Source organism: Aquarana catesbeiana, linkage group LG03 (assembly GCF_042186555.1).
Source record: "Aquarana catesbeiana isolate 2022-GZ linkage group LG03, ASM4218655v1, whole genome shotgun sequence".
Classification (NCBI taxonomy): domain Eukaryota; kingdom Metazoa; phylum Chordata; class Amphibia; order Anura; family Ranidae; genus Aquarana; species Aquarana catesbeiana.
In genome coordinates, this window is record NC_133326.1 from 631,757,755 (window position 1) to 631,780,247 (window position 22,493).

Here is a 22,493-nt window from a genome sequence, read left to right on the forward strand (position 1 = left end):
TGTAAGTGCAAGCTCTTGTGCTGTTAGTTAATTCAACCATTTTACTTTATTTCTATTTTAATCTTACCTTTTAATAGATAAACATGATTCTATTGGTGCTCACTTTTTGGCTTTTGAAGAAGAGGATGGCGTCTCTGAACACCAACGTGTCTACTCTAAAGAATACGCGGTAAGCATTAATTGAAATACTCTGAATTATTCGCTCTGCATTTAGAGGCTCAGCCCACCCAAAACACAAAGTTCAGTTTGTGGGTGGACACTAGTGTTTAATCAATCACTACTTATATTTCTTAAGGTATCCAGCATGAGGGAGCCTTCCCTGAGGTTTTGGCTATGCTTCTTGGCTAATGCATGCTAATGTACGTCTATTAAAGTCAATCAACAGTGTTTTGTACATATTTCATGAGAACTAAAACAAAGTCTATAGTTCACGTGTTTTCCATGTTATCTTTAACTGCTTCTATTAAAATCAGCATGACTTTTACAGACCTCATCAGCTCAAATTTTCACACAAAACTAGATGAATCAGAGGAGGGACTCCTCTCTCCATCCCCCCCCCCCCTTCCTGTTCAGAGAATTGTGCAGAGTTTTAATCAGAGCAATAAAAAGTCAATGAACCAACAGGTTTATTTTATTTATTTAAGGTACTTATATAGCGCCGTCAATTTACGCAGTGCTTTACGTATACATTGTACATTCACATCAGTCCCTACCCTCAAGGAGCTTACAATCTAAGGTCCCTAACTCACATTCATACATACTAGGGACAATTTAGACAGGATCCAATTAACCTACCAGCATGTCTTTGGAGTGTGGGAGGAAACCGGAGTACCCGGAGGAAACCCACGCAGGCACAGGGAGAACATGCAAACTCCAGGCAGGTAGTAGTGTTGTGGTTGGGATTCGAACCAGCGACCCTTCTTACTGCTAGGTGAGAGTGCTACCCACTACACCACTATGTTGCCCACTAGTTCTGCTGTGATCTTTTTAAAAACCAATAACATTCTGTGAATAAAGATCAACAGCTAAGTGGCTCTTTGGAAAAAAAGACCATAAAACGGCTATAACTGAAAAAATATCACATTTTTGAAATGTGCCCCAAATAATGTAGGTGACAAAACAAACATGGGAAAAAAGATATCCGGTCTGCTGAGAACAAAAAATGTATTTTTGTACTCATTATAAAATATGTTTCTTGAGTTCATTAAGGTGCACCGGATTCAGGAGTATTTGGACACTTGCAAACAAAAAAGCCACTGGTCGACTAGGTATAAACCCTTTCACTCCCAGCAATAGTAGGGGTAGATCACAAACACAGAGGGGTGGGACCTCAGCCCCTTAATTACCTCCATAGTAATTACAAAAATCATGCTTTGTTTCTCGCTCATTTAGAGTAGAGCTGCATGATTAATCGTCAAGAATCCTTATCGCGATCTCTCTGCTCTTCTGAAGCCACAGCCCTCAAAAGGAAGCAAGGAAAAAACTGGGCAGTCTGCCACTAATCAAAACATTCTTTATCAGTTGAACTAAGTGTAAACATTGTAACAATTTGTCAATGGAATAGACTTTGGTGTAAGTGAAAAAAGTTTAACCACTTAAAGCGGAGTTCCACCCTAAAGCTCATTCCTCCCTCGCTTCCAGTGCCACGATTGGCACCTTTCAGGGGGAGGGGGGTGCAGATACCTGTATTAGACAGGTATCTGCACCCACTTCCGGGAATAGACTCCCACGGGAGTCACGCCCCCTCCCGCACCCCCCTGCTGTCTCCTGGAAAACACAGAGGTCCCAGGAGATAGTGGGGACCACTTAGGACGAGCAGCGCGACTCGCGCATGCGCAGTAGGAAACCGGGAAGTGAAGCCGCAACGCTTCACTTCCTTATTCCCTCACCGAGAATGGCGGTGGCAGCAGCCGGGAGCCGAGCTATTGCTCGGCTTCAGCCGACGACATCGCTGGACTCCTGGATAGGTAAATGTTCGTTTATTAAAAGTCAGCAGCTGCAGTATTTGTAGCTGCTGGCTTTTAATATTTTTTTTCAGGTTGACTCCCTTTTTAAACACTAAACCTTTTTCTGGCATTTTGTGTGTTTCAAGTTAAAATCATTTTTTTGCTAGAAAATTACCAAACATTATATATATTTTTTTAGTAGACACCCTAGAGAATAAAATGGTGGTTGTTACAATATTTTATGTCACATTGTATTTGCGCAGCGGTCTTTTAAATGCAATTTTTTTGGGGAAAAAATTACTTTAATGAATTTTAAAAAAAACTAACCAGTAAAGTTAGCCCATTTTTTTTTTTTTGTATAATGTGAAAGATTTTACGTCGGAAGAATCGTGAGAGAATCGTGATCTTTTTATTCTAAGCAAAAAAATCGTGATTCTCATTTTGAATCGTGAATCTCATCAAAATCTTGCAGCTCTAATTCAGAGACACCGAATTTAGCAATTTAGAGAAAACTGGGATGGCCAAAAGCAGTCCAACTGAGGGGTGGGCAACACAATAAACAAAACATTAAAAGGCACACATAACAAGAGGACTTATCTGCAGCTTTGGGTTATTTACAGGCCCAGGGTTTATGGTTGAACTAAGCCCCTGGTTTAGACCTGGCCTTGGAATTTGAAGCCTGGAAGAAAGGAAAGGATATCTTCTTGGCGTTAGTGGTAGTTTTCCCAGTTTGAGGCCTAGGCCTCTTCTGCTGGGGCTAATGAATAGCCTCAGGCTGGCTATAGTCGGATCAAAATCTGATGGTTCAACAGAGATCAGTCAAATTGCGATCACTTTGTATGTCCGTCCCTGCTCCACAGATGTCGCTCATTTGATTGATCTATTGATTGACTTCTGCTGAAGGAGATTATTGGGGCAGAAACCCATTATGTCTTGGGCCTCATTTTATTCTGGATAAATCCACCAGATAGAATCTGTGGCTAGACTTGAAAATTACTGTTCACTGACAGTCACTAGCCAACCTGACATGGCTAGAGCAATGTATCCAAGAGAATGAGCCAAATTATGGGGATTAGTAGGGTGGGCAGGGATCTATCCCAAAAACTCACATCTATAATTGCAGCCAAAGCTTGTTCTACAAAGTATTGACTCAGGAGCTGAATACTTATGCAACAAACTTTTTGTTAATAAACATTATTGTCACAGCTATAAGGCCTCATGCACACTGGACGTTATAATCATGTTATAAAAACACCAGTAGTTTTGCAATGAGTCAAAATTTTTCAACGTTTTTGCAATAGTGTTTTTTAGCGCTTTTCAGCATTAGCGTTTTTAAGCGTTTTTTTCTTCAATGGGATCAAAAACGTTAAAAAAACACTGGTAAGCCGTGTCTTTGAGCGTTTATCAGCATTTTCAGTGTTTTTTGACGTTAGTGCGTTTTTACAACTGAAAAACTCCTCTCAGGACTCACTAGTTTGGGTTTTTTTTTTACAGCCAGAAAACACCCCAGCCAAAAAATTGTTGATAACAGCCTATGTGTGCATGGACACATAGGATAACATGCTGGAGAGTTTATTGATTGGCAGCTGTAAAAACGTCCAAAATCATCCAGTGTGCATGAGGCCTAAGAAATTCCAAAAACAGTGTTCATGGGTGCTTCATACACACCAGCTTTAGACTGTGCTGAACACTCAGCAGTCATATTCACTTCCCACCTATCTTCTGCTCCTTGCTTCAGGTTAATGTCATTCAAAGCTGTGGCCCAGTTCTTCATCCTTGGTTGTACCTGGGGCATTGGCTACTTCAAGTTTGGACCTCAGTCTCTGGTCATTTCTTACCTCTTCACCATCTGTAACAGCCTCCAAGGGGTGTACATCTTCCTTGTACACTGTCTGCTCAACCAACAGGTATTCTTTTCCTTTTCCTCTTACTATATTTATATCAACAAAACTTAAATATGGAAACATTTTTTTTAGAAACTTATTAATTTGTAACCTTGCTTTGAATGAAGGCTGAGACAGTTGCAGGTTGGGGGTTGCTGGACAGCTAGTCAGGAATGAGGGAGTTTGGCATTTTTAGTAAGGGTGAGGATTGTGGATAGAATCATAGAAGTAACTAAAGAAAACATCAAAGTGAAAACTAATAGTACAGATCCAGGGGAGGTAGAAATTTATAGCAGAGTTTAAAGGATAAATTCACTTAATTAAAAACCCCTAACCTCCATCCATTGCCCCCAAACTATCCCAAGTTGAAACGCCCCATCCCAATGAAGCTTCTCTGATTGCAGCAGCCTTCTGTCTTTATATCTTGTCCTGCAAAAGTGTGGTGCTGCCTGTGCCTGCACATTAAACCACATTTCATGGAATCCTAAAGTACTTTGTGTCCTAAGGATGTATTGCTAGGCAAACCCCTTACTGTACAGCAGAGGCAGACACAGGAAATGAGGTGAGCAAAAGTAAGAATGTAGAATTATAGGAGCAAGAACTACAAAAGATATATATATATATAGACAGACAATATAATAGATACAACATCTAGACATTGATGGGGAGTATGATGAGTTGTTGGGGGGGGGCGGTATAAGTGGACCAAATGATGTACTATAGATTTTTGCATGTTCCCCTCCAATTCATAAATGATTTTTCAGGTCAGAGAAGAGTACCGCAAATTGCTCTATAAACTTTGTACACAGAATAAGCAGAAACAGGATACAACCACCACCAGTACACTTCAAAGTACCTCTAAACGAGTAAGTTAAAAAAGTCACTTTTTTCTATTTTTAAAAATTCTGGTTCAAGGGGTCCCAACTACCACCATGTTTGAAAGGATGAGCAGGGTCTCGTAGCAATAGGAAATTAATTATATATATTATGTGTGAGCGGCTAATTAGCCTCTTAAAGTTTTGTGTTACATGATGCAGACCAGAAGTTCCAAAATTGAATAAATACTGATTTGTTGGAGAGTATTGCAAGCAGGTACAATGAGGGGAAAAAAAGTATTTGATCCCCTAACGATCAGCAAGATTTCTGGCTCACAGCTGTCTTCTATACAGGTAATGAGCTGAGATTAGGAGCACTCTCTTAGAGGGAGTGCTCTTAATCTCTGCTTTTTACCTATATGAAAGACACCTGTCCACAGATGCAGGACTGAAATCCTGCGGTGCCCACAATGTCCCCCTGCTCAAGAAAGCACATGTACAGGCCAGTGTGAAGTTTGCTAATGAATATTTGAATAAATCAGAGGAGAACTAGGTGAATGTGTTATGGTCAGATGAGACCAAAATCTAGCTCTTTGGCATCAACTCAACTCACCGTGTTTGGAGGAGGTGGAATGCTGCCTATGACCCCAAGAACACCATCCCCACCATCAAACATGGAGGTGGAAACATTATATTTTGGGGCTGTTTTTATGCTAAGGGGATAGGACAACTTCACTGCATCAAAGGGACGATGGACGGGGTCATGTACCGTCAAATCTTGGGTGAGAACCTCCGGTCCTCAGCCAGGGCATTGAAAATGGGTCATGGATGGGTATTCCACCACGACAATGACCCAAAACACACGGCCAAGGCAACAAAAGAGTGTCTCAAGAAGAAGCACACTAAGGTCTTGGAGTGGTTTAGCCAGTCTCCAGACCCTAATCCCATAGAAAATATGCAGATGGTGCTGAAGGTTCTAGTTACCAAACCTCAGCCTCAAAACCTTAATGACTTAGAGAGGATCTGCAAAGAGCAGTGGGACAAAATCCCTCCTGGGATGTGTGCAAACCTGGTGGCCAACTACAAGAAACATCTGACCCCTATGATTGCCGACAAGGGTTTTGCCACTAAGTACTAAATCATGTTTTGCGAAGGGGTCAAATACTTATTGCACTCATTGTGATGCAAATCCGTTTATAACTTTTTTGAAATACATTTTTGTTGTTATTCTGTCTCTCACTGTTAAAATATACCTACCATTAAAGTTATAGTCCCTTTCACACGGACGGATAGAATGGTGCTTTTAGCTGCGGATTTCCTAGTTTTCTACCGCAGCTAAAAGCACACAATGCTTTCCTATGGCCCCATTCACACACTGCGTTTAGCTGCGATTTAGTTACATGTGGTTCTGTGTGGATAGAAAAAATAGAATTGACTGCGTCCAGGAGCGATTTAGAGCAGCCATCCGCACATAACCGCAGGTAATTGCAATGCACTGTGTCAGCTGCGGATACTAGCGCCGCGCTGCTCATCGGGAAAGGAAAAATGTTTTTTCCTTTCCCAATGAGCGACAAGCACGGGGAATCCGACTTGGATCCCCGCCAGTGCCCGGCACTGTTTGGTATGAATCTTGAAGCGGAACTCCACGCCAAATTTTAAATAAACCGGCATGGGTCCCCCCTCCAAGAGCATGCTAGGCCCTTCGGTCTGGTGTGGATTTTAAGGGGAACCCCCTACGCCGAAGAAACGGCGTGGGGTCCCCCCATAATCCATACCAGACCCTTATCCAAGCACGCAGCCCGGTCGGTCAGGAAAGGGGACAAGCGAGCGCCCCCCCCTCCTGAACCGTACCAGGCTGCATGCCCTCAACATGGGGGGGTTTGGTGCTTTGAGGCAAGGGGGCACCCTGTGGGCCCCCCCACCCCAAAGCACCTCATCCCCATGTTGATGAGGGCAAGGGCCTCTTCCTAACAACCCTGGCCGTTGGTTGTCGGGGTCTGCGGGCGGGGGGCTTATCGGAATCCGGGAGCCCCCTTTAATAAGGGGGCCCCCAGATCCCGGCCCCCCACCCTATGTGAATGAGTATGGGGTACATAGAACCCCTACCCATTCACCTAGGAAAAAAGTGTCAATTAAAAAAAACACAGTAGACAGGTTTTTAAAGTGATTTATTAGGCAGCTCCGGGGGTCTTGTTCCGACTTCGGTGGTCTTTTTCTTCTGAATTCAGGGGGTCTTCTCCCTCTCTCCGGTGTCGTCTCCGCGCTCTCTGGTTCTTCTCCAGTGCCTTCTTCCTTCTGCCGGGCTCCTCCGCTATCTTCTGCTCTTTTGCTGCTCTTTTGCTAGCGGAGGAGCCCAGTCTCCCGAGAGGTCTTCTTTCCTCTTCTCTTCCTGAGATGTTGACACGACACTCCCTCTCGCTGTAATGCCGTGAGCGAGGCCTGCTACCAATTATATAGGCTTGGGGCATGGCCACCGGGTGATGTCACGGATGACCCCGCCCCTCATGTCACAGTCATGACAGTCATGATTGGACTGTGACAACATAAGGGGCGGGGTCACCGGGTGACATCACCCGGTGGCCACGCCCCATGCCTATATAATTATGAGGGCATACACAATACAAGCAAAGGGTCTGGGTCTCTGGGTTACATGATTGAGCTTTTGACCATATTTGGTCAATGGCATTAATGGGATTCCTATGATGTGATTGACCAAATATGATCATGTGCTAACAATCAAGAGGAAGCGTTAAAATTTTGCAGTAGTAATAAAACAGCTTCTAAATATTTGCTTCACAGTGCAGTTTTATTCAGTCGAACACCTATTCGTCCGCCTGTTTGTACATACCATATATACTCGAGTATAAGCCGACCCAAATATAAGCCAAGGCACCTAATTTTACCACAAAAAACTGTGAAACCGTATTGACTCGAGTATACGCCTAGGGTGGGAAATGCAGCAGCTACTGTAAGTGGAAAAGAAGGTCAATAATGCCCATCTGCAGCCTCACTGTGCCCATTTGCAGCCTCGCTGTGCCATCTTCATGCCCCACTGTGCCATCTGCATGCCCCACTGTGCCATCTCCATGCCTCACTGTGCCATCTCCGTGCCTCACTGTGCCATCTGCATGCCCCACTGTACCATCTCCATGCCCCACTGTGCCATCTCCATGCCCCACTGTGCCATCTGCATGCCCCACTGTGCCATCTGCATGCCTCACTGTGCCATCTCCATGCCTCACTGTGCCATCTCTATGCCTCACTGTGCCATCTGCATGCCTCACTGTGCCATCTCCATGCCTCACTGTGCCATCTCTATGCCTCTCTGTGCCATCTTCATGCCTCAACATGCCATCTGCATGCCCCACCGTGCCATCTGCATGCCCCACTGTGCCATCTGCATGCCCCACTGTGCCATCTCCATGCCCCACTGTGCCATCTTCATGCCCCACTGTGCCATCTTCATGCCCCACCGTGCCATCTTCATGCCCCACTGTGCCATCTGCATGCCCCACTGTGCCATCTCCCTGCCTCACTGTGTCCATCTGCAGCCACATGTACCTGATCTCCTGATGTCCCAGCGCTGTGACATACAGTCTAGTCGGCGGCCGTGCAGTGTAACAAAGCCCTGCCTCCTCCTCGTCCGTGATGGAACACTGATTCAGTTTCCCAGAAGTGAATCAGTGTTCCGCCTATCACGGACGAGGACAAGGAGAAGGCGGGGCTTTGTTACACTGCACGGCCGCCGACTAGACTGCATGTCACAGCGCCAGGAGATCAGGCGCATGAGGCTGCAGATGGGCACAGTGACTTGATTATTATACTCGAGTATATATGGTAGATGTACACAGTGCAGAATTCTCCCTGGTATTATTTCCCCTGCAGGTCGAATAGTGTTAAGCTATTTTTTCTATCGGTGAATGTTAACTCTCATGGTCAAATGTGTTTATAGCTATTTTTCTGTTAAGACTGAAGGCTAGGGTATGTTATATTGTTATGGAAATGATTAAGAGCTCCAATCGAGCCCAAGGTTATCTGCTGCTGTCTCTAATTTGAAAAGTGTTGATATGCATGCATATAAAAGTAAACACACTGAGACACGCTCAGTTTCGTTACTGTTACACTTCTAATTTATTCAAGGCGGTGTTAATGTTTTATACACACAAATACGTCATTGCTATGTCAGTCTAATAGGTACATCTCATTGGTCAAGATAGAAAAGAAGATGGATAATTTTCATAACGAGGTTTGGCTCTCTTTGTTCTTATCTCCAGTTCCGCGTTCTTCTGTGTGTGGGAGGTAGGGGGTACACGCCATTTTGAGAAAATATAGGAACAGAGCAAATCTGTATACTTATATAATGAGTAAGGAGAAAAATATGTATGCACATAAGAAAATAGACATTTTCAGATTACTATTATTATTATCTACATCACATTCCTTCACAATCCCCCCTAAAATGACTATTTTCTCTTTTCTGTCCCTAATACTAAAGGTCCTACTTTTTAGCCTGGCCCTTCTCCTCAGCAACTCTTTTTGGCTGTATATAGAATTGGGCAGCAACTGTTCACTTCCCTCCTCGATACAGCTGGAGAGGTGCAGTCAGGCGCTATCTATCCCTATAACCCTATAGGATTGTGAGATTATGGACAGGGAGTGACTGTAAAGGAGTGAAGGGTTTGTCATCTTCCATCATAAGGGGGTCCTCTTCTTCTTGGTGGAGAAATGTAGGTGTGCTATTGTCTACAGCCTTGCTCATTAACTTTTTTACAAAAGGTAGAATACAGCATATAATCAGGGCTAAAAGGACCAGGATTATTAATACCGTTACCCGTATCTGGGCGAGCACCTTCTGCCACCCACTCATCCAGCTAAAATATTGGTCCCATGGGTCTGTGATACCTGAGTTCTTCAACTCCAATGACAGATCTTCTAATTTCTTTATAGCTAAAGTAACCTTACCATTTGGGCCAGTATTATCAGGAATGTATGTGCAGCAAGTTCCTGTTTTTTCTATCATTTTACAGACACCCCCCTTCTCGGCTAACACCATGTCTAAGGCCATCAGGTCCTGGAATGTCATGTAGGAAGTGGGGGCTAACTGATCAGAAATTCCCTGGAGGGCATCTTTAGAGTAATTTACAAATCTCTGTTGGTTATAATATGTGTAGTGTCAGCTCACCTAGAGGCTGGGTGACAGATGCACACCGTTGGGATCAGGAGTGCACCGCAAGGTAGTGGACCCTACGGGTGACTGCTGCGGCTTAAACCCTGGGAGGTTCAGGAAGCAGGTCTACTGGATCACTGACACAGATCCCACTGGGAGCTACAGCATAGATTCCCCAGGGCGCGGAGTCTAAGAGCCAGCAGGTGTTCACCAGAGCCTCTAGTGGTGAGGATGGACTGCGCTGCAGTCTGGCTCCAGGTCGCGGTCCCCAGGGTCTCACAGCTCACGCTCACGGTAGACTACAGGAGATGAGGAAGGAGGGAGCTGGCTGGAACATCAGGGTCACAGGCAAACAGGGATGGTCGGGAACAGGCCAAAGTCGGTAACAGGAATCAGATGTAGGAAACACAGCAAGTACACATAGAGGCTAACACACAGTGGTTGATCAGCACTGCTGGCTTGCAGTGCACAGGTTAATATAGGGTTCCCTGATAGGGCCTGGGGTGGGGTCATGCTTAGAGGGGAGGTTACAAAAGCAGTCAGGTGAGGGTCAGCTGGTCTCTAGAGATGAACACATGGAGACAGGTATGCTGATCGACAAACTCTATTGCATAACCATGACATGTAGTTAATCCAATCTACATTCTTGCTGACAGTTGTTATGGGGATCAAAGACTCAAAACCAGCTTTTACCAGATCCCTGGCTTTAAACTCATCAGGGACCCCCCTTGTAACCCCTATGACATGTATGTATACATGAGGATCAAAGCTTCCGGAGAGAGCTGCTCGCTTCCTCCTCTGACTGTGTGCTGGGTCAGTGTATGTATCAGGGGTATCTTTTGTTAGGATATGGGGCTTTCTATTTTCATCTTTTTTGTCTAATGCACTCTGTGGTCGCCCAGTCTGGCCCTGTGTTCCAACCCACTGGCCCCCACAGAAACCACAACTCTGTCCCCAGTAACTGTCTGTGTGGCATACATATATGTCCTTACCGTCAGGGATATCACTGTACCAATGGCATCACCATGAAGGGTCAAACGGACAAGGTACTATGTCACAGTAATCTAAGGTAAAGGTGGTCACATGTGTACCTGAAGAGTTACACCAAAACGTAATTATGTTATCATTTTTGTGATGGCCACCTCCTGGGCCCCTCCCCCCTAGATCAAACAGAAAAAGGATATGCAGCACCCGAAAACACGCTCTCCTGCAGTGATAAGCGTGCATTCAGGTGTTCTTCCTGGCCAACTTGACTGAGGTGGCTGTGGTCAGCAAAACTTGGAATGGACCATCATAACTTGGCTCAAGGATCTCCAGACAGTAGTTGGTGTGTTCCTGTATCTAATTCAGGATCTGGAATGGAAGAAAACACCTGGACATGCATTCAGGTTAATTCTCGTGATAATGTGGTTACATAATTAGTCAACACATCAGACTGTAACTGTAACTGTTGTGGAAAGTAACAACCAAGTCTGGGAGCTGAACCAAACAAAATTTCATAAGGGGATAGGGCATGTTTCCCCTGGGGGTGTGTCTGACACTGAACAGGGCAATGGGCCAACTCATGTTAGTCTATTGGGCCATCTTTAACATCCTGTTTTTAGTGTCCCATTCATCCTTTCTACCTTCCCGCTACTTTGAGGGTGGTATGGGATGTGTAGTGCCAACTGAACCCTCAGTGCTGCCCAAATCTCTTTAGTAAGGGTTGTTGTTAGGGCTGGTCCCTGATCTCTCAATATCACCTCTGGGACCCCAAATCTACATACTATCTCACTCAGTAATTTCTTAGCTGTGGTCCTGGCAGTCATGACCACTTCCACTAGGGCGTATTCGAATCTGCCACTTCTTGGCACTTGAGAATGATCAATTTGCATCCTCTGGAATGGGGTATAGGGCTTTTGCCAGGTGCTTCTTCTGTGCATTCTGGGTTACATTTGGTGCAGATAATGCATGATCTGCAGAAGCTGTCGGTCAGTGGAGTAACTCTTGGTGCAACACTTGTTGATAAGAGAGTTCATAAAAGTCTTTGTCAAGTGGGCAGCTCCATGTGCCCATTGCACCACGGCTGGGTACATACTCCTGGGTAGACAAGGCTTCTTGTTGCACTCGAATAGTCCATTTCTGAGAGTTGTTCCTCTCCGTTTCCAGCTTTCCTTCTTATCCGGACTTGCTGTTTCCTGTAGTTCTTTTAGATAAACTCTGTCCACTGGGAAAGTCTGTAAGGTAAGCACGGGGTGGTCTTCTACCACCCTGCTGTCCACTTCCCGCGGACCACCAGCTGTCTGTTTAGCAGCTGTATTGGCTCGATGATTGTCTTAAGCTTCCTTTGAGTTCATTTTGTCGTGTGCTTTTACTCAGAATAGTCACTTGGGTTGGGAGAAGCAAGGCATCAATCAAGTTTTCACAGGTGTTCCTGCAGCCATCAGGAATCCTCTGTCCTAGATAACACCATAATCATGGGCAATGTTGAAAGCATATCTTGAGTCCATGAATGTTGGCTCTTTTTCCCTCTGCCCATTTACGTGCTGTAGTAAGTGCTTATAGCTCTGCCTCCTGTGTAGACATCACCGGTGTTAAGGCTTCAGCTTGTAGAACAGTGTTTTCAGTGGTGACCGCGTGTCCTGTGCGGTCACGGGGGTAACAAGTCAAGACTCTACTCCTCCTCCTCCTTTCCCCCCTCGAGAAGTGGAAGAAGGGTGGTAGGGTTCAGTGTTTGACAACTTAATAGAGTAATGCTGTCCAGTAGGAGGGAACACAGGAGTCTCAAGTGTCTGGTAGTGGACAAGTGTTTCGGCTGGATCTTGGTTGAATATTGGAACAACGTCATGGGGAACAAGCAGAACGAGGCAGTGTCCGAGGACCAAGTTCAAAGTTTTGTCAAGCAAGTCTTGTGTAGCAAATCCAGCTCGCAGACACAATAGGCCTCCTCTTGCTACCGCATCCAGCCGACAGGAATAATATCCTATGGGGCGTAGGCTGATGCCGTGTGATTGGGTGAGTACACCTGCAGCATGTCCCAGACGTTCGGATACAAAGAGCTTGAGCGTTTTGTCGTAGGCTGGGAGCCCTAGCGCCGGGGGTGGCGCACTCAAGGGTTTCAAACTTTAGATATTTCTTCAGGAGACATCTGGAAGGGTCTGATTGCAGAGCATCAGTAGGAAGGCTTCTGGAATCCATGCTCTGCACTAGGAAATTAGTCCAAGGAAAATGACAGGTGTTGAGCACCACTGCAATTTGGGCTTTGCGGCTCTGCAGCCCTGGTTGGCAAGATAGCACAACAGGCTTTCTGAGGTGACTTCAAGAGGGGGTAAGTCAGCTGCACAAAAGAGAAGGTCATCAACATGTTGGAAGAGAATCACTTCCGGGTGTTCCTTTTGTCATGTGTCAAGGATGATAGCCATAGCTTTTGCAAACTGGCTTGGAAAGTTCTGTGCCCCTTGTGGCACAACTGTTTAGGTATGTTGCCGTTTCTTTCCGTGGATGAATGCGAAAAGGTACCAGCAGAAGGGGTGAGGGTGGACACTGAAGAAAACGTTTGTAAGGTCCACCTCTGTGAGGTATTTTGCAGTCAAAGGCATCCACAGTAGGTACCTGGTTCTCTTTTTAGGATTCTCTTCTTGGGGTTATTGTGGTTTCCGGGGCAATGAAGCGCCCTCTTTTAGCTTGACTGAAACTGGTGGCACCTTTAAGTTACCGTTGTCTCCCGGTCCTGTGGACCATAGGCACGCAGGGATTCTGTCAAGTACTTCCTGCAGTATTGAACTTGAAGTTTTTTTCTTCATTAAGTGTCATCAGGAGAGGCAGAGAACACAAAGCAGATGAGTCTTCTAAAGATAGGGGAGTATGTAACTTCACCCCCCTTCAGGCGTGTCCTGATTGAGGCCTGTAGTCTGGACAACACATCAGCTCCTAGTAGATTCAAGGGACATGTAGAGGACACCACAAATCTGGCAAGCAAATCAGGAAGTGGAAAGGAAAGAATTATTAGGCAGGTTCACCGCTCTCAACACACTTTTGGCTGCACCCCTGTCAATGAGGAAAGTGGTAGGTTTTTCGTCTGGGACATCTTGGGGCTCTGCATTCTTTCCTTATGTGACCCCGTTTCCCACAGTTGTAACAGGTGATCCTTACCCTGGTATTGGGCAGTGGTGGTGGACGAGTGTAGGCGGGATCTTCATCATGGGTTACCATGAGGGGCGTTGGTTTTTTACCTTTTTGATTTTCTATACCTCTGGCCACCAACAATAAATCAGACATTTTCATTGAATAGTATTCAGGGCGGGCCACCATCAGGCCTTTTCTGATATCCTCCCTGAGCCCTGAAACAAAAGCAGTTGATAACATGTGTGTGTGTGCCTTTATGAGTCTAGCATGATACTTCTTCACAGACTCCCCTTTATCTTGGGTAATATCTTGGATTGTGGTCTTCTGATCCGTCAACTTCTCCTTTGCCCAGTCGTGGAGTTGTGCACAGAACTCCACGCCTGAGGTGTAGGAAGTGGCACTTGTCAGGCAGGCATCATTGAAGGCCATCTGCATGACTGGCCAAAAGACATATCCTGCTTTGATTTGGCATAGGCTGATCAAGTCTCTCCAGGCAGCTGAGTAAGTTTCTTGTATCTGCACTATCCTGTGGTAGAAGGGAATTGGCTGCTTCTCTGGGTCAGGCAGACTTGTCACTAAGGCCGCTGCTTGTGATAGAGTAAAAGCGACATACATCACTGGTGCCCCTTCTGGTAACCGAGACTGTTGTTGGGGCAGGGGCTGGCAAGAAGCACTGTTCTTTACGGTTGCCAGCATGTGTTTGAGATCCTCTCGGAACTGAGAGTCTGGAGCCGGATTGGGGGTTAAATCAGTGGGTGGCCTTGCTGCCTGCTGTCGGGCTTCCCACTCAGATGCTTCTTCATCATTAACATATCCGGCCTGAGAATGTGATGCTCCCGTATTGGGGAAGACAGGTGTGTGGTATGAACCATCTTGGTTTAAAACAGGGAGGGCTGGGTAGAAAGTGAAGGCATGGGTGCACTAAGATGGCCGCCGGGCTGAGTTGTCACAGTGGGTTGTGCTTGGGTGGTGAGAAAGGAGTGGTTGTTAGACGGAGGGCAGTGCTGTCCCTCCCCTCCTTTGTTTAAAGTTCCAACATATCATCAGCTATACATACATAATACAATCGCCATCTTTCTTAACTTCCTTTATCCAATTTTCTTTACATACATAATACAATCGCCATCTTTCTTAACTTCCTTTATCCAATTTTCTTTATCACACAGGATTTTTCTCCCTGTTTCTTCTGCAACATAACTTTCGTCACTTCTTTCAACTTTGTTAACTATTTCAACATCTTCTTTGCAATATCACTTTCTGTTTCTCGGCTAACGGCTTGAGAGGGGAATACATACAACCAAGGAGTTAATATTTTTCTCAGCGTTCTTATCAACAAATTCCTTTCTCCGGTGGGAGCTCATAAGACTAATGTACGGTTAATCTCAGAACAAGAACAAACACATCAGGGGTAGTGAGGAGCAACGGCCCGCAACCCAACAGATCCCCCGGGCAGCCCCCCTCCCCCTCTCGTGTATATCAAACAATAAATCACAAATACAATCACGACAGGACATTACACCTGCCACTCTTCGAACCGTAAAGCCTCAGCAGGCTAAGATAATCGCAAGGGCAGACCACCCTGTCAAAATAAACCCGTTTATAGACGTTTTTCTACAGCTCTACACCAAGAGGCCGACAACTCTTCTTGGGGTGAGTCCTCTGTAACGCTTTCAGACTGCAAAGCCCGCAGCTGAGATAACCCTCAAAGGTTTCTTGAACCTAGAGTACACCCGTCTATAAACGACTGCTACAAGGAAACTATCTCATCCCAGAGGCCGACAGCTCGTCTGGAGATGAGACCATACATTCACGCATGTAGCACTTTTAGACTGCTGAGTTTCGTAACCCAAAGAATGACAGACAGTGAACAAAAAATACAGTCAGCAGAAACCCATCAGCAGGTTCGTTAAACAACCTCAGGCGAGGAAATACCTGCCTCTAAGACAGTCTCAGCATACCGACAGAATCCAGCCGTCAACCGAAAGATAAGAGAGTCGTACAGCGGTAAGAATATAAATCAACTCACCGGTACTGTTAGGGCTGCGCAAACCCCACTCTCATTAATCAGTTAACGCCCGAATGCTTGTCGCGGTATAACTTCGACCGTAGCCTGAGGTCCCGGGTTTCGGCTCCATCTGTTATGGAAATGATTAAGAGCTCCAATCGAGCCCAAGGTTATCTGCTGCTGTCTCTAATTTGAAAAGTGTTGATATGCATGCATATAAAAGTAAACACACTGAGACACGCTCAGTTTCGTTACTGTTACACTTCTAATTTATTCAAGGCGGTGTTAATGTTTTATACACACAAATACGTCATTGCTATGTCAGTCTAATAGGTACATCTCATTGGTCAAGATAGAAAAGAAGATGGATAATTTTCATAACGAGGTTTGGCTCTCTTTGTTCTTATCTCCAGTTCCGCGTTCTTCTGTGTGTGGGAGGTAGGGGGTACACGCCATTTTGAGAAAATATAGGAACAGAGCAAATCTGTATACTTATATAATGAGTAAGGAGAAAAATATGTATGCACATAAGAAAATAGACATTTTCAGATTACTATTATTATTATCTACATCACATTCCTTCACAATATTTGCTTGGTGAAAGGCAACAAAAGGACACAAGTACACACATATTACAAATATTACAGATATTATTCTTTACGCCTTCACAAATGTTGAGACATTCACAAAATACATTTTTTACAAATAGACCCCCTTGTGTCAATCAACAGACAGTCTTTATTTGGTGGGGCAGAACTTGGCTCCACCCAAGTGCAACTGAGTTGTTTTACACGGATAACCAAGAGAGAAGATTGTATGCCATTTGTGGGCCAAATTAGGAATGGCTTAAATATTGCAAGATGCGATCTGGTCCACCAGTTTACATGGAAAAAAAAGAGCAGTTCTTAATGTTTCTAAAAAAAAAATAGCAGTTATTGCAAGGGAACCTTATCTTTCAATATTACATGGACTTGCATTCCCTAGGTCTGGGTCATTTATTGCCATCTTCTAAGGTCACTTTGCTTACATTTAATTTTCACATGTTTTTGCAGCCATTAGCCACCTCCACTGACTGTCATACTGACTGTGCCCTGACAAATCCAATGATCTTCAGTAAGGATGCGGCCAGTACAGACAATTCTCCAGCTGAGAAGAAAGAGCAGAGCATGTAGCCGACTTGGTGGATTTGTGAGGAAATTCATATTGTGAAAAGAAGATGACTGCGACAATCTGAAACAAGCAAATAACCTCACTAGGATTGACGTATAAAAGCCGAAGACATCTAAAAATGTAGCTGGTTTCTAAAACAAATAACCTTGTGGTGGCATATAGTTACAGTGCCTTGAAAAAGTATTCATACCCCTTGAAATGTTCCACATTTTTATCATACTACAACCAAAAACCTAAATGTATTTTAATGGGATTTTATGTGATAGACCAACACAAAGTGGCACATAATTGTGAAGTGGAAGAAAAATGATAAACGAGTTTCACATTTTTTACCAAATAAATATGTGAAAAGTGTGGTGTACATTTGTATTCAATACTCGAGTCAATACTTTGAAGAACCACCTTTCGCTGCAATTACAACTGCAAGTCTTTTTGGGCGCCTCTGATGATATCCACATAGGATGAAACATGTCAGGCTGGCCGATGCAAGTACGCTGTGAGCCGCGGATTGTTCTCTTTTTATGATTATGTTCCTTTTTACCTGTAAGTAGACTACAATAAATACGTGTGTTTTACCTTTACGGGCTTCACTATTGTTGCTCTTTTCCTTACAGTGTTAGTTTTCCTCCACACATAGCGTTTTGCTTTTAGGCCAAATAGTTCAATGTTGGCCTCATCTGACCAGAGCACCTTCTTCCACATGTTTGCTGTGTCCCCCACATGGCTTCTCGCAAACTGCAAATGGGACTTCTTAAAACAAGGTTTTTTTCTTGCCACTCTTCCATAAAGGCCATATTTGTGGCATGCATGACTAATAAATATTATATAATAATAGTTGTCCTGTGGACAGATTCTCCCACCTGAGCTGTGGATCTCTGCAGCTCCTCCACAGTTACCATGGGCCTTTTGGCTGCTTTTCTGATGAATGCTTTCCTTTCCTGGCCTGTCAGTTTAGGTGGACGGCCATGTCTTGGTAGGTTTGCAGTTGTGCCATACTCTTTCCATTTTTGGATGATGGATTGAACAGTGCTCCGTGAGATGTTTAAAGCTTGGTATATATTTTTAAAACCTAACGCTGCTTTAACCACTTCAGCCCAGGAAGATTTTACTCCCTTCCTGACAAGAGCACTTTTTACAATTTGGCACTGCGTCACTTTAACTGACAATTGCGCGGTACAATGCTGTACCCAAACAAAATATGCATCCTTTTTTCCCCACAAATAGAGCTTTCTTTTGGTGGTATTTGATCACCTCTGTGGTTTTTATTTCTTGCGCTATAAACAAAAAAAGAGCAACAATTTTGAAAAAAAAATTATATTTTTTACTTTTTGCTATAATAAATATCCCCAAAAATGTTTTTAAAAAACAAATTTCTTCATCAGTTTAGGCCAATATATATTCTTCTACATATTTTTGGTAAAAAAATCACAATAAGCTTATATTTATTGGTTTGCGCAAAAGTTATAGCGTCTACAAACTATGGGAAAGATGTATGGCATTTTATTTTTACTAGTATTGGCGGTGATCTGCGATTTTTACCGGTACTGCGACGGACAGATCAGACACTTTAGACACATTTTTGGGACCATTGACCATTATACAGCGATCAGTGCTATAAATATGCACTGATTACTATGTAAATGTCACTGGTAGAGAAGGGGTTAACACTAGAGGGCAATCAAAGGGGTTAAATGTGTGTTCCCTAGATGTGTTCTAACTGTATGGGGATAGGACTAACTGGGGAAGGAGTCATATCATTGTTCCTACTTAGTAGGAACAAACAATATGTCTCCTCTCCCCTGACAGAACAGCTCTCGTGCACGCAATCGCGAATGGGCGGCGGCGATCATGCCCGCCAGCCACATGCATCGGGTCCCCTGCGGTGCGTGCGCTCGCTCTGGTGGCTCTTAGAGGGGACCCTGTACCCGTACAGGGTTTTGTCCAGCGGTGTCATTGTGTCGCAGTGTAAATACGTGAGCTGGTCGGGAACCAGTTAAACTTCTACACAACTCCCTGACCTGTTTGGTGTGTTCCTTGGCCTTCATGATGCAGATTGTTCACTAAGGTTGTCTAACAAACCTCTAAGGGCTTCACAGAACAACTGTTATTTATACTGAGATTAAATCACACACAGGTGGACTCTATTTACTAATTAGGTGACTTATGAAGGCAATTGGTTCCACTAGATTTTAGTTAGGGGTATCAGAGTAAAGGGGGCTGAATACAAATGCACGCCACACTTTTCAGATATTTATTTGTAAAAAAAAAATTGAAAACCATTTATCGTTTTCCTTCCACTTCACAAGTATGTGCCACTTTGTGTTGGTCTATCACATGAATTCCCAATAAATTACATTTACGATTTTGGTTTTAACATGACAAAATGAGGAAAACTCACTGTACATAGTTACATAGTAGGTAAGGTTGAATAAGGACAATAGTCCATCCAGTTCAACCTGTGTTGGTGTATGTGTGTCAGTGTCAATAATAATTTCTCATATCCCTGTATATTGTGTTTACTAAGATGCACGTCCAGGAGTCTTTTAAAAATATCACCACCAATTGTGGAAGAGAGTTCCACCTCCTTGTCGCCCTGACAGTGAAAAATCCCCTACGCAGCTTTAGGTTACACCTCTTCTCCTCCAATCTCATTGTGTGGCCCCATGTCCTCTTACAGTCCCTGAGACTGAATAGCTTTTTTCCTACGCTGGGATCACCATTAAGGTATTTGTAAATTGCTATCATATCCCCTCTCAAGTGTTTCTTCTCCAGCGCGAATAAATTTATTGCTTGTAGTCGTTCCTCGTAATTGAGGTCTTCCAATCCCCGTATTAATTTTGTTATTGTTTTTTTGTTTCATAAATTTTATTGTGTATCAAAAAAGCATACAGTACATCATATATATATATGCAACAGTAGAACAGATTGAACTGAAGTATAATATGCGCTTGATGTCATAATGACTAAGTAACCGCTAACCAAACCATTAGAACAGGTAAACATTTGCAATCATTATTTGCTTCTCTAGATTCTTATATAATTAATCTTAAAGGTGTAGTACAATTCAATTTTTATTATATAAACCATTTAGAACTAAACCAACTAGAAAAGCCATAGAGCTAACAAATTTGTATGTGATCCATTCTGGTGATCATGAGGGTCTGGTATAAGTTTTTAGGGGAGACATCATGCAGTTTTTTTGTGTGTTTGCGGGGTTCCCCATTAACAGCTATACCAGACTCTCATCTTAGATAAGGGTCCAGTATAGTTTGAATGGAAAGGAGATGCCGCTCACAAAGCCTCCTGACCTTGAACAGCTGCTCCCGCCCTACTGTGAACTTGATTCCGGTGCTGGCTCAGCACAAGTTAAATGGAAATGAAAAGGTGCTGGACTGCCGCACTCCCAAAAAAGGCATCTTTATTGTAAAGCATAAAAAAAACAATATACAGTCACATAGATGAAGACAAAACAGGGAACAATCGCTAAGGCGTTTCACATCATTAGATGCTTACTCATAGCTATGAGTAAGCATCTAATGATGTAAAAGCGTTAGCGAGGGTCTAGTATAGATGAAGAAAATCCCTATCTACCCCATCTATTGGCAGTTTAAAGGCCAATTCCATCTTTAGCAACATGTTACGCCCGTATTTAGGGTGTAACATGTAACATTGCTAAGCAATTCTTCTCATCCCCAGAGCCCCCCTCCTGAGGGAAGGGGGGGGGGGGGGTTCTTCTCCTCCACAGCTACTGTCACCTTTAAAATTAGTGCAGCTGTGCTTGCTCCAGTGAAAAAAAAAATGCACTTTTTTTCCTGCAAAAATATGTGCATTTACTTTTTTTTTTTTTTTTTTTAAAGGCGGACTTATCCTTTAAATGGCATTTTTCTTTGTAAATGTCAGTTTTGCTGTAGTAGGTTGTATACATTGTACATATGCAAATTTAAAGGAATCCTGCATTTTGTATATTGGTCTTCAAGTATTATTAAAATCATTGTTCCCCAAATAATATAATAATTTAAAAATGTCTTTTTGCTTTTGTACATTTTTTCCAGGGCAGTGGCTTAACCACTTCAGCCCCGGAAGAATTTACCCCCTTCCTGGCCGGGCCATCTTTTGCGTCATGGCACTGTGTCACTTTAACTGATAATTGCGTGGTTGTGCGACGTCGTACTCAAACAAAATTGATGTCCTTTTTTTCCCACAAATAGAGCTTTCTTTTGGTGGTATTTGATCACCTCTGCGGTTTTTACTTTTTGCCCTTTAAACAAAGAAAGAGCAACAGTTTTTAAAAAAAACACAATATTTTTTACTTTTTGCTATAATAAATATCCCAGATAAATGTACAAATGTTTCATATTTGCTGGAAAAAAATAGTGTTGGTATGACCAATAATGATGTATTTGTGTGCTTTACCATGCAGCTGAGTTTTGTAATAAAAAGGAACAAGTGCTCATGAAATTTAAGCATATATGTGGATGTATATGGTTTTTCCTTTGTGCCTTCCCAAGAAATATCTATCTGTTAGAGACCTATGGGTGATAAGGGTAGTGGGATCCAGTCCTGGGATTGACAACCACGGATTCTGTAATTTTATAAGTTGTTGGGTTTTACCCCTGTGTGAGTTTTACCCTATATAAGGTTACATTCACTAGGTTATTCCAGTATGGGGGTGTCAGGGAATTCAGTAATAAATGTTATGTCATTTTTAAACTATTCTTTTCTGTCATAAAATATGTTTTCATTTTTTTGGTTTAAAAAAATTCCTAGTATGTAAACCCTACCAATAAACATCTTTTTTGCTTCCTTTTGGTCTGTTAAATATGCAATTGAAAACATGTTTTAATCAGTTGTAGCCAAGGGTTTGCTACTATAGTTATTATAGTTGAATAGTTTTTTGTTGTTTCAAATGAGTTTGGCTCCCTCTAAAGGCTGCTGGGCTCTGTTAGGATTTTTTCCTATTCTTTGCTTGATTTGTTGTAGCCGTATTAGTGCAATTGTGACAGAGAAAATTGAGTACTGTCCGTGATACTTTTTTTATTTGCACTAACATACAATTTTTCAGGACAAGCTTTCGGGGTGTGTCCCCTTCTTCAAGGTCCAAGCAGTACTGATTCACACATTTTTCCTATTCTTTGAGAAGGAATGCAGCAAAGTATTGTGGGAGATGTAGTTTTGAGGAGGAAGTGACTCTGTTAGCTGGACCACTCCTGAACTACATGACAGACAATGCAAAGCGCGCAGCACTTCCTGCTGGGAGGAGTGATAAAAGGAGAGGCGTGGCCTGTTTTCTGCCTCTCTGGACGCCATTCAACACTTGCCAGCAGGAGGTCTGTGTGTGACCAGGAGTGAGAGACTGCGGCCTATACAGCGGAGAGCCGGATCGTCTGCCTCTGAGGGATCTCA

General features: G+C 43.5%; 1 protein-coding gene across 3 annotated transcripts in view; it reads left to right on the forward strand.

The window, feature by feature from the left end:
* The window catches only part of LOC141133225 (adhesion G protein-coupled receptor E3-like), a 455,441-nt gene that overhangs the window by 373,686 nt on the left and 59,262 nt on the right, over nt 1-22,493 (forward strand). For 2 of the 3 annotated variants that reach the window (XM_073622474.1, XM_073622476.1), the window contains 4 exons: nt 78-169; nt 3,685-3,853; nt 4,594-4,695; nt 16,973-21,893. In XM_073622474.1, coding sequence (XP_073478575.1) covers nt 78-169; nt 3,685-3,853; nt 4,594-4,695; nt 16,973-17,092 — 483 coding nt within the window. In that variant the 3' untranslated portion in view covers nt 17,093-21,893. Of the gene's footprint in view, nt 1-77; nt 170-3,684; nt 3,854-4,593; nt 4,696-16,972; nt 21,894-22,493 lie in introns of those variants that run through there. The other variant, XM_073622475.1, reaches the window with a different exon arrangement.